Source organism: Pezoporus occidentalis, unplaced genomic scaffold (genome assembly GCF_034315485.1).
Source record: "Pezoporus occidentalis ecotype Australia unplaced genomic scaffold, CSIRO_AGI_Poc_V1 ctg42, whole genome shotgun sequence".
Taxonomy (NCBI): domain Eukaryota; kingdom Metazoa; phylum Chordata; class Aves; order Psittaciformes; family Psittacidae; genus Pezoporus; species Pezoporus occidentalis.
The window spans coordinates 3684356-3697798 of record NW_026915747.1 but is presented as its reverse complement, the minus strand read 5'-3'; the positions used below and the strand labels follow the sequence as shown (position 1 = coordinate 3697798).

The 13443-nt window shown below is 39.9% G+C and overlaps 1 protein-coding gene across 4 annotated transcripts in view; it reads left to right on the top strand.

The window, feature by feature from the left end:
• The window catches only part of PLXNB2 (plexin B2), a 251973-nt gene that overhangs the window by 186623 nt on the left and 51907 nt on the right, over window positions 1-13443 (top strand). For all 4 annotated transcript variants that reach the window (XM_062634239.1, XM_062634242.1, XM_062634241.1 and 1 more), the window contains 6 exons: window positions 1091-1205; window positions 1931-2033; window positions 2498-2599; window positions 6212-6304; window positions 7496-7577; window positions 12564-12736. In XM_062634239.1, coding sequence (XP_062490223.1) covers window positions 1091-1205; window positions 1931-2033; window positions 2498-2599; window positions 6212-6304; window positions 7496-7577; window positions 12564-12736 — 668 coding nt within the window. The remainder of the gene's footprint in view (window positions 1-1090; window positions 1206-1930; window positions 2034-2497; window positions 2600-6211; window positions 6305-7495; window positions 7578-12563; window positions 12737-13443) is intronic.

Sequence of the window (13443 nt, the reverse complement as noted above, 5' to 3'; positions counted from 1 at the left end):
CAGGGGTCCATTTTAAAGGATGTTCAAAAGTAATATAAAGATACTCAGAAGCTTGGCAGACACTTCAGCAGAAGGCAGACAGTTATAAACACAGACAGTGGCTCCTGACAGCATGTGACAAAAAGTCCTGAGCGATCCGCTTACAGTTAAGAAACCCTGCTGAGTTTGAAAAAGTCTGGGTTACTTTAATAGTGTTTGCTTTCAGAAGGAATAAGGCATTGCTAGAGAGCAAGGATGTTTTTTCACAGTCCCATTGCTAGGAAATACCCTGGCATTCCTACCAGTCTGAAATATTCAGGGGATCCAGTGCAGGCAAAGGTGACTTCCAGCCAAGCAGCTGATGGCCTTCCAAGAACCTGTTCAGGGAAAGCAGAGTTTGAAATTGCTCAATAGCTTGTGAAATAGTTCGTCACATGGGTTTAATGACTTCTGCAAAAGGTATTTCAAACAGCTTCACTGAGGAAAGCACCAGTTTCTGAAGATAAATTTTCCACTCCTGGTTCAGTAATAATCTGGACAAGAGGTACATTTGTGGAGAAATCGTGTATGGCAAACTGAAGATCATAGTGGTAACTTAGTATTGCAGGCACTGTAGGGCATTAACCACAAATATCACTTGCTTTAATTCATATGACGACAGTTTTAATCCACAAATAAAAGAGGTAATTTTACATGCAGACATATTCATATTTAAGAAACTGTTTTATTTAAAATGACTGTTCTTCTGCCAGTTTTCATCTGTGTTCAATTATCTCCCTACTCAGTTTTCCTTGCTCTTCTAGACTAGAATTCTAGCATGATGACAGCATCACTGGGAAACACTTCCATAAAACAAAGCTATTCTGTAATTTTGCTTCTTCCCTTTATCCCATCTCTGCTTTTCTTCTGACAACTATGTGCTGAAAAATCTGTAGAGCTTAAAAAGACAAAACAGACCTTATATATCTAAAGTGTAACACGTCATGAGATCCAGAGTGCCAATGCTATAGTTAAATATTTGATTATGTCCTGTAAAATAATAGAAATATCATCATTGTATCATTCAGTTCAAGAATTCAATAACCACTTCGATATTTTCCTTTTGTGATAGATCATGTTTCAGTTCCACTTCAGTTAACCTTTGGAAAGAACAAGATATTTTTTGCATCACATACTTACCCTTTTTATGACTGTGAAGAAGCAATGAATCTTTTTGAAAATCAGCCGTAAGTATTTCAGCTTCTTAACCTAGGTTTAGGTTTAACGGGCCTGTAGCATGGTGTTTCAGGTAACTGGCTGCTGAGTTACTCAATCATTTCATAATTAAGCTTTTGGCACTCTCAGTTTGCCAGCGTCCAAATCCATTTTCTTACATTTTAATGGAGTTTAAAAATGGTTGAAGGGTCCTAGGTGATCAGGTAATGTACATTATGGAATATGAATGTTCATGACACGCATAATTAAAGGGCCAGTTCATTGGGTTGCCATTTCTATAGCTGCTAATATATCCACAGGTGGACATCTGCTTAGCTACTTGTTCCCACAAATGGCAGATTGGTGCCTTGGGTTGTCATGTGTTCAAACAGGACAGTCAAAGCCTACCCTGCCCCTGTCATCTGCCCTGCTTGAGATGCTGCTGCCCAAGGGCAAGTGCAGCCAACCCAAACCCTACTTTGTTCATCCTCTTGTGTGAAGATCAATCAAGATAATATCTAGACCTCTCAGGCTTGATCTCAAAGTTTTCTGATCCTTGCTTAAACACTGAAGGGAGAAAATAGCTTCCTGGGGTTCTTGAGCCGTTATTACTATGAAGTTTTCAACTTAATATAGTAAGGATGCTGTAACAGATTTATCTGCCCTCCATGAATATAGATGGAATTTCATTTACTTTTTTTGTCAATGGGGGGAAGAAGCTCGTCAGTTTGTCCTGACTATCATGTTATATTTGTAGATGCTATTCCTGTGCAAGCAATAGATGGAATTGCCAGTGGGACTGGAAGAGACATATCTGTGAAGAGTCCTCTTCAGTGCAGGATGTGATTAAACAAAATATGGTAACGTTAAAAAATAAGTTTATTAGGTTTTTACTAGTGAAATATTTATTGTTCTTTTCCTCTCACATCAGTTGGTTGAATTAGAGTTTTTAAAATGATTCTAAAGTTAACTCCAGAAGTGTAAGGGGGGGTTTTTTTTAGTGACAGTGCGGAGGTGGGAATTTAAGGGTGTGATTGAGGAGGGGCAGTGAGACTGAATAACTCCTGAAAGGATATTTTTGTTCCTTTTACTATTTTACTTCAATGGAAGGAACAAGATTTCAAGGCTGGGAAAGATAATCACCCACAGCTTTGACATGTGCTGCAGTCATTTTTAGCATGTCTAATTTGAAAGGGTGTAATCAAATCTGTCACTGTATTTTAAGCATGAAGTTCTTCAGAACAATCATTCCATTGTCCGAAGGCCATTGGAGCTTGTTGTGATAAGACTTGTTTGGAATAACGTAAAATGTTTCTCTCCCCAGGAAGAAGAATGCCCTCAGTTTCTAAACCCAAACCCTCCAATAATACCAATGGAGTACAGAACAACAGTGTATTTTGAGGGAAGACATCTAGCTTATTACCAGGTAAGTGGATTAATTCAAAACCAGCTGTCATTTGGATTCCACTTAAACTGCAGCCACACCCCTAAAGCATTAGTTTGTGTTCCTTGGAGATTCTGCTTGTAATTGTTTTTAAAGAAGGGAAAGAGCTACACTTTCAAGTTTGATATAATATTAATTACTGTGGTAGAGTCATCACCAAGACAGAATCAGAGCTGGACAAAATATTTTATGCTACTAGACATAAGGCAGGGGGTGTTTAAAGAATGAAAGTTGGACCAACTGAAACACTTGACAATTACTTTTTATCTAATGAAAGGAGGATTTAGGAATTGTGACTGATTATCTTTTTTCTAATGAAATATTCACCTTTATTTTTGTTCTAGAATGAAATCCCTCAGTGTGCTTAATTCAGTTTTCACTTTTCAAACAAAAATGCACTTAGAAATTAAATGTTTCTTAGTTTGCAGAAAACAGTTTTTTGCCTTTTTTTTCTTTTGTGTGTGTGTAACCATCAAACCAGATCAGGTATTTTCTCAGCTGCAGCAAAGGCTTCTCTTTCTCACTATTTGCTTCCAGAAAGTAAATTATAAAGCTTCTAAGAAGTCAAGAGTTTGACCCTAACTTAAAATTGTTTTATAATTTAGAAGTGCATAAAATGGTATTGTTACTTTGATAAAAACGAAGATTAAACCCCATTCTTTAGGTGATAGCTCAAGTATTGTTCTTAGTTTCTATTGTTTGTCTCTGTGTTGTCTTTGTGTAAACGTGAATTGATGACAGATATGCTGGAGACTGCATCGATTGCTTTAGCTAGCAGCCATCTATCAAGGGAAAGAAGGCTCTTGTTTTTTGAGGGTTGGTTTGTTTTTTTTCCCTTTGCCAAACTGAAGTACCTTATAGCTTACAAAGTCCTTTTATCACCCCTTCTACACCCTCCAAGGGATGGAAAAGGGTAAGCAGGTCTGGAGAGAAAGGTAAAAAGCAGCCCTTAAGCACTACAGTCATGTGAAGATCACGCTGTATATCACTACACTATACATATATCAAGATCATGCATATCTATACATAGATCTGTTCAAAAACAAACGTTGCTTCTTGAAGACCTTAAGATATGCATAAACAAAGAAAAGCAATTTGGTGAATTTAGTCTGTTCTCCAAGATGCCAGGACCTGTCCCTGGTAGGATGTCTGGCTGTGTGCAAGATGAGGCACACAGCACTTGTCTTAGGCCACAGATCTATTTGGTAAAAATAGGAAAGTATTCAAAAAACTTTACTCACATCGCATTTCTTTTGTTTAACATCGTGAAGAGCTGTTTTTCTGCACACGATGAAAATCTTTCCCTGCTCCTTTGATATAAGTGGAAGAGCCCATTCTCTCTTGAGAACAAATTCAGGGCAGATGCATAATCTAGATGTGCTGAATTTGACTTCTAGAGGACGTTTTTCCTCCAAGGAGGAGAAACAGCAGCAGGAACCCAAAATCTCCTTTGTCTGTTTTATCATTTTGTGAATAAGAACTTTAATCTTTCTGAACTACTGGTAGAGAACAGGGAATGAAAAAGCTTCTCTCCTTTCTTTTTTCCTGTGAGTTATCAATTACCTTTAACAAAGGCAGAGACACATCCTGTGGATTGAATGCTTTGTCATGGGTAGCAATGTTTAGCAGTTTGTCTACAGACCAAACCTAGTATGCAGTTATTTAACATGGAACTGGGAAGGCTTAAGTGGAATTCAGGTCTCTGTAAGTAGTCAGATGAATGCATAGGACCTAGGCTGGAAAGAAGTTGTGGATCAATAGGTGTCCCATGATGTCACAACATTTTTCTTTTAGGCGAGAGCCATGTGGAAATGTCATCTCTGTCATGGGAGCAGTTCCATACATCCTGGTACAGAGGGACACTTTTAAAGCCAAGATAATAATGCCTTCAGTGCCAGGACTTGAATAGGCACACACAGGGATTACAGCTGTATGCACAGACCTCTAAGTATATGTGAAAACAGACAAGTAAGGCATGAAATAGTTGTAATCGTACACGCACTCATGCCTGTGGGGTCATGCTATCTGAAACAGTAACTGGTTACTGGAAGTTTATTTGAGTAAGGGCATAACCTACTTTGGTAAACATTTCATTGAGGGCAGGGGGGCTCAGGAGAAGCCATGGATAGACATTTTGTAGGATTTTGCCTGCAACCCAAATGCAAAATAGCATTTGGCTTCTCATGTAGAATGATTTTGCCACAGGATATGCTGGGCATTACGGTGTGCTTGGAGCAAGCAGTCATGCAACTATGAGCACATTTAAGGCCTTTATTGATTAGGACATTGGTATATATCCTTTTGCCTCCTGTTTTCCTTTCCTAAATCCTTGCTTAGAAAAAGCAAAAATGAATGTTATGTTGTCGGTCTGAACTGCTAGCTCTATAATCTTGGCTGAATTTGTGTTTTGCTTAAAAAAGCAATGCACGACCTGCCTTATCCTGGGTGACTAAGTACACTAGTATGTATTGTGCATATAAGCATCTCTATTTCTAGGTAGAGATTACCAGTGAAGGTTTGGGCTTACTCAGTGAGTAGAAGAGGTGGATGGCTTCTAAAACTGCTAATGCAGAACTGAGGGTAGACGAATTAGCTCACACGGTTTTTATGCCCCACTTAACTTGTGAACATTTATGGTACAATGCATAAATCTCCTTGTGAGGACTTCCACTGGATGGAAATAGTCTAAAAGAGGAGAAGCTGTTCATTGTTCTTCTGCCCCTCCTTCCTCTGAAAGTAAGTCCAAACTGTTGTCATTCTCTTGAGCATAGCCTCATCCAAAAGAAGAGAGGAAAGGTTAGTACTGATCAGTCATATTGAATGCAACTTCTGAGAGGCATTCTCCAGCTGAGTCCTTGAAAGACTGGCACAGTAGAAGAGACAGATGTACCAGTATCAAGATAACCTTATTAGACCTCCAAAGATTTTCCTGTTTGGATTTGTCTTTGTCAATTGAATCACAGATCAGCTGAGCTGAGAGTTTTTTCGGTGTGGCACAGGTCTGAATGCTGCCTAAAGGCAGGAATGAATGGATTCAGGGCCTAGGGAGAAGAGAAGGGGAGGAAGGTGTCTATGAGGCAGGAATACTCTTGAGCTGATGCTGCCATCAAAGGCTGCCCTGTGAAATCACAGCTGGAGTCATGGTGAGGCAAGGGAAACAAAGCCAGCAGGATCTGAGAGACCTTCATTCCAGTTTTCCAGGCAATTCTTGCATTCCTGCTCTTCCCAGGATCCCTACAGAGAAAACTGTAAAGGGCAGAACTCACACAGCTCTGTTAATAACACATCTGATGTGTGTAGCCATCCAATATTCACGTCCCTTGGCTTTTTCCCTAAAATAGAATGCTAGATATGTCCTGCTTTGTTTGTACTGCTTGGTGCTGCCGCCTTTACTGAAACTTGGAGGAGTGCAGCAAGGTAGCAGATTCCATTGGCTCAGTGTTTCACTAGCTCTGTTTTAGAAGATGACTTTAACTGGTTAGCCTTCTCCCTTTGGTCTTATTGCTTCCAGTGCTGAACAAGATATTGCCTGGTATATTTTATTATGTTTGGTGATGATACAAGAAGCCTAAGCTGAACTTTTCTCTTCCATAGGATAAAAAATTTATGGTTGGAAACAGCCAGTTTGAATTTGAAGCTCCTGTTGACATACCAGCGGAAGGAATATTTTCATTCATGAGTAAAGAGGTAAATGCACAAATACGATTTATCTACCAAATATATTCTGTTCTTATAGTCCTGTTCCAGTGTCCACATGTGTTCAGAAATATACAGGTAATATTAGTTTCTCTCGGAGAAGAAAGTCACCTGTGATGGAGATTCCCCTTTGGCAGTAGCAGTCAAAAGCAGCAGCTTTGGCTCAGAGCTCCTGGGGTCTCCCCTTAAAGACTCCAGTTTTTCTCCTTGATTTCTCTACCTATGCAATCCATGGATTCATTGAACTGTCTCTGGAGAAATTCAGGACCATTACTCATTTGTTCTTCACGTTTTTATGCAACCTGTTGAAACCTTTGAGCATAAAAGTTGAGATCTTTTGAGATCCCTCCGCACTCAAACTCTATCTTTCCTATTTTTCATCTGTAAAAATGGGAATGATATCAGTATGTTGTTTGGCTACTTAACACCTATGTTTTTTTTCACTCTGGTTTATTCTGCAGAGAAAGGAAATAGTATTTTTAAGTAAATAGTCTATTTACCAAGCTCAAAGTTGGACTCACAAATGTTATGCTGATTTTAACCTTTATGTCTTACAAGCTTACTAACAGAGTAGTTTTGAAAACTAATAGCATTTATGCAGCATTTGAGCATAGCACAAAGCACTTGCTTTATAAAGCCATTGTATTTTTCTTTGCTCTTTTCCCTTTCCACCACTTGTTGGTGGTGTTGTCTTTCAACATGAGCAGAAGCTCATGTCTTGGAGCATGTGAACCTTGTGCTTTGGCAATAATGAGGGGGTTGCACTGTAAAAGATGCAAGAGATTTTTCCTCCATGTGTCACAAGACTGCCATGTCCACAGAAGTAATGGGACCAGATGGTGTGGGAAGGGAGAACTCAGCAGGATCAGCAGCTATACTTACTGAATCTGAACAGTACCTTTGCAGTCTCGATACTCATAACCAAATGTAACTGAACTTCATGAAAAGTGAATATTGAGATATTGCTGTCCCTTGGAACTTGACAATTCTGACTGTGAAGGATTAGGTTCATTAAATCATTTTTCTATAAATGTATTTGGACTAGATGAAAAAAAAAGACCATAATGTTTGGGATAGTTTCTAAAACCTTCACAGTTCTGATTATTGAGAATCATAGAAATCACATGAAGTTAACCTTGCCAAATAAAAATATATATCTCTCTATTTTGTCATTTTTTCCAGTTCTCCTACAGTGCAAATGAGACTCTACAACTTAACTTATCCATAAGAACAGATAAGGTCAAGATTGACAGCAAACTGATGGGTAGGTATGAATATGAGATTACAGGGAGGTTAATTACAGTAAGTAATCTATGTCTTCTTGATGTGAATGTTAAATTTGTAGGTTTTACTGGTTTGGGTGAAACAAATCTGGCAGTTCAGAAGTTATTAAGACTAAACTCCTTAATTAAATGTCAGTGTTGCCAACAAGTTTGCTGATGACACCAAGATGGAGGGAAGGGGTGCCATCCAGACGGGCCTTGAAAGGCTTGAGAGGTGGGCCAGTGACAACCTCATGATGTTCAACAAGGCCAAGTGCAAGGCTCTGGACATGTCTTAGGGCAATCCCAAGCACAAATACAGACTTGGAGGAGAGTGTATTGAGAACAGCTCTGAGGAGAAGGGGTATATTGGTTGACTAGAAGCTCAACACGAGCCAACAGTGTGCATTTGCAGCCCAGAAAGCCAATGTGTGCTGGGCTGCATAAAAAGAAGTGTGACCAGCAGGTTAACGGAAGTGATTCTGCCACTATCCTCTGCTCTTGTGAGAACTCACATGGAGTTCTGTGTTCGGCAACAGAGTCCTAAGTAAGATGTGGACCTGTTGGAGGAGGTCCAAAGGAGGGCCATGAAGATGATCATAGGGCTGGAGCACCTATTCTATGATGACAGGCTGAGAGAGTTGGGGATGTTCAGCCTGGAGAAGAGAAGGCTCTGGGGAAACCTAAGGAAACCTTGTTAGTACTTAAAAGGGGCTTATAAGAATGATGTGGGACAAACTTTTTAGCAGGTCCTTTTGCAATAGGGCAAGGGGTAATGGTTTTAAAGTAGAAGAGGGGAAGTTTAGACTAGATATAAGGAAGAAACTTGCCATGATGAAACACAGAAAAAGGTTGTCCAGAGAGGTTGTAGATGCCCCATTCCTGGAAACATTCAAGGTCTAGTTGGATGGGGCTCTGAGCAACCTGATCTAGTTGAAGATGTCCCTGCTTGTTGCAGGGGGTTGGGCCTGATGACCTTTGAAGATTCCTTCCAGCCCAAATTGTTCTATGATTCTACAATTTGCAAGTTTGCTGTGCTCTGAAGAGCAATCGTAAAAGCAAAGCGTCACAGTTCCAATGAACTTAAGTAGTTTGATTTTTTAAATTTTTTTCAATGGCCATTTCCCTTCCCCAATGAACTTTCACTCTCCAACAGCAGAAAGGGATCCTTCTCACTGCTGCTCATAGAGGCATCACCGGAAATCTCAACTTTCAGCTGTGTCTCATCTCAGACAGGTTCTGCAATCTCTGTGTCTGTTGGCAACCAGCAATACGTGGAAACATTGTGTTCTTTCAGCTCAAGACTTTATTCATTCATCTCTATGGCAAAAAGAAGTATATGAAGTGTTTTATATAATACAAAGACTTAGTCTCCAATATAAATTCCTTTGTAAATACACATTTATTTATTTATTTCAACATACAATAGTGAAGTAACTATGTCTGTGAGCCTAGTCCTGAGCTAAGCTGAGGAAAATCCCATCAAAACCATTGGATCAGTACCTAGAAGCTGGGACCTACCTTACGCTTCGTTGAACTGGAGTTTAAGGCATAATATTGCAAAAACTGTGAGGCAACACGCTTGTTACTTGTGTGACGAATCAACATCAGGAAAACTAATACTGTCCCCAAGTAGTTTCCCCTGTAGACCATATTTTTCCATCTGTACAATATTTAAATTTATTCCCTTTCTTATTGGCAGCATAGAAATACGTTTTTAGAAGATTTTCCCTATGGCTCTATGTGCAGTGTTGAAAGCACTTAAAAGAGGACCTGGCATGAATGTTACAGGGAAGTCATATTACAGTCTCACACTGTCTTGATTTCCATTTCAAAGGCTGTGGTGTTTAGAACTGCAGAATTTTTGACCAAATGTTCTAAATGTCTTTTTTTCCAAGACTGGGAAAAATACTGAAAAAAAAAAAAGTAGCTGAGTTATTAAAGAAGTGTTATCTTTCAAATTGAAATATAGAGCCCTTGCAAGAGGGAAATTGAAAAATTGTCAGCAAATATCTCTTTTTGGTATAAAAGGGATTTTTTTAATCCAAATTATCTCCTGCTTTTAAATTTCCTTGCCATATGAAATCCAGAGCGTGGTTTTATACATCTTGAAAAGAATTGGCTTTGGGTATGTGATTGCTGCTGAGAAGCACCTTTGAACCTGCTGGTGAAAGAACTCTTTCTTTTTACACTTACTGAATGCTAAGTTGCGATAGCATTTTTACATCTCACACCATCAGGGGTTCTGAACAGTAAGAAATCCAATATATCCCTTTCATCCTTTGTCCTTTTTATCAATGATTTCACAGCTGGTATCTCAAGGTGATGGATAAGAGTCTGAATCTAATGAGTGGCTTGCTGCTGGTACGTTTAATGAGCTGATCAGTGAACGGGGGGGTGTTTAATGCATCAAGGCTTTCTCTGTTACATTTATGCAACTGGATGTGAGGGACATCAAGATGTTGCAGTGCTGACATTGTTTACTGAGGGGTGGGATGAAAATTCCTGTCCAGCTGATGGGAGATAATGAAGTAATTTAGTAATCATGTTCCCGTGCCATACCAGGAGGTCATGGGGCAGTGTGGGTAGGAAAGGAGGGTTTAGGAAGGCAAGGGGAAGATTTGCTTAATAATGTTACCTGCTCAAGTTCCTGTACAATAGCAACCTTTCAGAGTGCTGGATTAAGAAAGCAATCTGGTTCCTTCAAAAGCAATTTGGAGCATAGATGTGAGGGCTTTTCCTCAGCACTATGTTCACATCCAACATACAAAGTGAAGAGTTAACACACAAACTGTTGAAAATATTGCTTGGGTTATGCTTGTTGCTCAGTGACTTCCGTATTGATGTGCTCTGTATATGAGACAAATGATGCTCCTCCTGCTTTGTGCTCATTGATTCCTTGAGAACTCAAGATAGGGGTTGAATCAAATGGATGCTCTTTCTCATTGATTTATTGTTACAAATGCCAAAGTCCCTCTGTTTTGCATATACCTCCAGTGATGTGTCATCTGAGTTTGTGCTGGTAAAGCTATCTGAAATCAAGCAAATGTGCTGACTAAATGTAAGAGGAGTTAAAACCAGGCTTCATCATGTCATTCAGTGTAAGGGGAAGACTAAAAACATGTTATTCTATTAAAGACTTGCTGTGAAACTGAATGCTGAGGCTTTAAAATATGCAAAATTTAGAGAAAAACTGTTCTTATGAGGTTATGTACTCCCATGCAACTCTCAGAGAGACTGTAGCCAGGTTTGGCTCATCTGTAATATTGTTCAAGCCTAGCAGGGAAATAAGCACTGTTAAAAAATAATGGAAAAGCAGCATTCTCATTTTACTTCTTCATTTCAGTAGAAATCTGACATGGTAGCCTCTTAGAATTTAAAAGCTGCTGCTGCTGCTGTTATCTAGGAAGATACCAAGTGCATTGAAATGTTAGTGACTGGAGAGTGGTTTCGCCAGTATCACCCCTAGAGTCCTGCTCCTCTAAGAATAAAAGCTTTCTTTAAATAGTCATTTTTGATGGCCTTTACCATATGTAATCTCAAAGGAATCTATCCTAATCTGTTTTGCCCACATCTGTTTACTTTGCTTTGCTTCCTGCATCTTTAAGGATGACTCTTGTTTGAAAAAACCCCAGTGTCAGTAAGGGTACCATTTACTGAGACTTAATGAACACATAAACCAGCTCATCACTACTGGAAAGGGGAGATGTTGAGTCTCTGTCTTGCACTCCCCACTCCCATCTGTGAACACATTTAACTCTTGAAAGAGCACAGGAGGAAACCTGGATAGTTTTCTGCTGTTCTGGTAAGTTAAGTTGATTTACAGGAAGACTCAACAGGTGCCAGAGCCTTGGTGGCAGAGAGGGAGAGGCTGTATGGCCAGGAAAAAAAGAGTAAAGAGTGGAGAGAAGCAGGGATGAAGGGAAGAGGAGAAAAGGAGGGAGTAAGAAGTCTTCCTCTTTACAATAATCAGCTCTCCTTCCCCGGGGTGCACAGCACTCACACACTGGGTAATCTGTGCAACTTGCATGCTTCCCCTAGAGAAATGGGCAGCATCTTTTCAGTCTGTTTTCTTCTGGGCTAGCTTTCAAGTGCATCTCCAAAGGTTTTCTTGCAAGCCCAGGCTTTCCGTATGGTGCTGGGCCACCCAGCTATGTCTCAGCTTTGCATCTATTTAGGCAGATTAATTTTGTTCAGTGACTGTGCATCATGCTAGAGATTGATGGGGGCCAAAACAAGCTTGGTGTCTGGGACAGTTGGTGCATGATTCATCAGGCTGTCAGGCCTGATTTCTTAACTCAAAAAACCTAGAATTAAACCCCACTATGGAAGGAATAAGGCATACATCAGGATGGCAATTCAAGACAAAAGAGAAAGCAAAAGGAAGAATATAGAGTAGAATGGAGAAATCAAGAGGTATTAACTTGAACAAAGGATAACACTTCATTAAGTGTTAACTTTCTATTCAGTTAAGGCTTTAGTGATGATTTTGGAAAGGCCCAAATATCCTGGAAACAGCCCACAAAGGCAGCTCTTTTCCTTTAAATAAGTGACTGGCAGAGGTCCCATGCCAGCTGATGTCTGTCCCTATTGACACCCGTGCAGAGTTTATACCCTTCCACATCTGACTCCTGGTATACCAGGAGGGCCTGTTTGTTTGAACCAGTCTTTGAAAAGTTTCATTGAGGATAGTCAAATAAAAGACTTTGTACTTAAATGTTTTGACAGTAGCTGAGTGACAGAAATGTATTTGGGTTTTCTTGATAGTTTATTCATATCTCTGCACATAGATAGATTTCAGGATTTTCCATACAGGGAAAAATACAGTTTTTGCTCAGCATCATTCATGGGTTAAGTACAGAGTTTGCATATTCTTCACACGGCTCCACTGAACTTTGTACATAAGATTAGTTTTCCTTCATATAACACACTCAACATCCTTAAACCAGAGGAAACCGTCTTAAGTGCATTTATTGCTCATATTTCAGTGACTCTGTACAACTGCTCTTATGGACGAAGCGACTGCAGCTTATGCCTCGCGGCCCATCACGACTATAAGTGTGTCTGGTGTGAAGAAGATGGCAAGCCCAGCAAGTGCGTGTATGAAAAACTCTGTCGCGTTCCTCCCACCAACACGTGTCCTCATCCAGAAATCACTCGCGTAAGATTGCTTTTTTCTCTCCCTACCACTGTATTATTTTTCAGAAGAAAGCTTCCAAGCAAGCTCATACTGAAAGGCAAGTCTTTTTTCTTAGGGTGTTAAGTAAGCTTCTGCAATAGCTGCAAGGGAATAATGCCAGTAGTGATGTGTCAGAGAGATTTGTGAAGACTCAAAATAAGAGACTGAATGGAGTCTTTGAGACTCCTTGCTTTTCAGGCTTTGTCCTCAGTGTGCCAGAAGCCAGGCTAGCAGTGTGAGCTTAAACGTGGCACTTGATTCTTGAGAATCAGCATGGATTATTTTTTTTTATCTCCTGGAGTTCTTTCTACCTGAAATAAATGTATGAGAGAGGTTTACTGCTCCTGGAACTACAAGGACTTAGCAGGCTCATTAACAGGCTTCAAACTAGACTTTTAAATAGTGTTTAATAAGGGAGCAGGTTGCTTCTGGCTCACAAAGTGTTTTCCAGGTGTCAGTGATATTTTCCAGTCCACACCAGAATCAAACCCAAGGCTGTAGAAGTTGAATGTAAGGAGTCAGAGAGACCGAAAGAGCACCCCTGACTTACTGTGTGGTTGGAGCATTCACTCAGGGTGAGGGAAGGCTGTTGTCCGCATTTGTGAACCAGTAGCCTAAGGAAGAAGTAATAAATCCTTGTCCTTACCAGCAACAAGCAAAGGTTGTTTTCCTTGGCATAATTGTCAAGT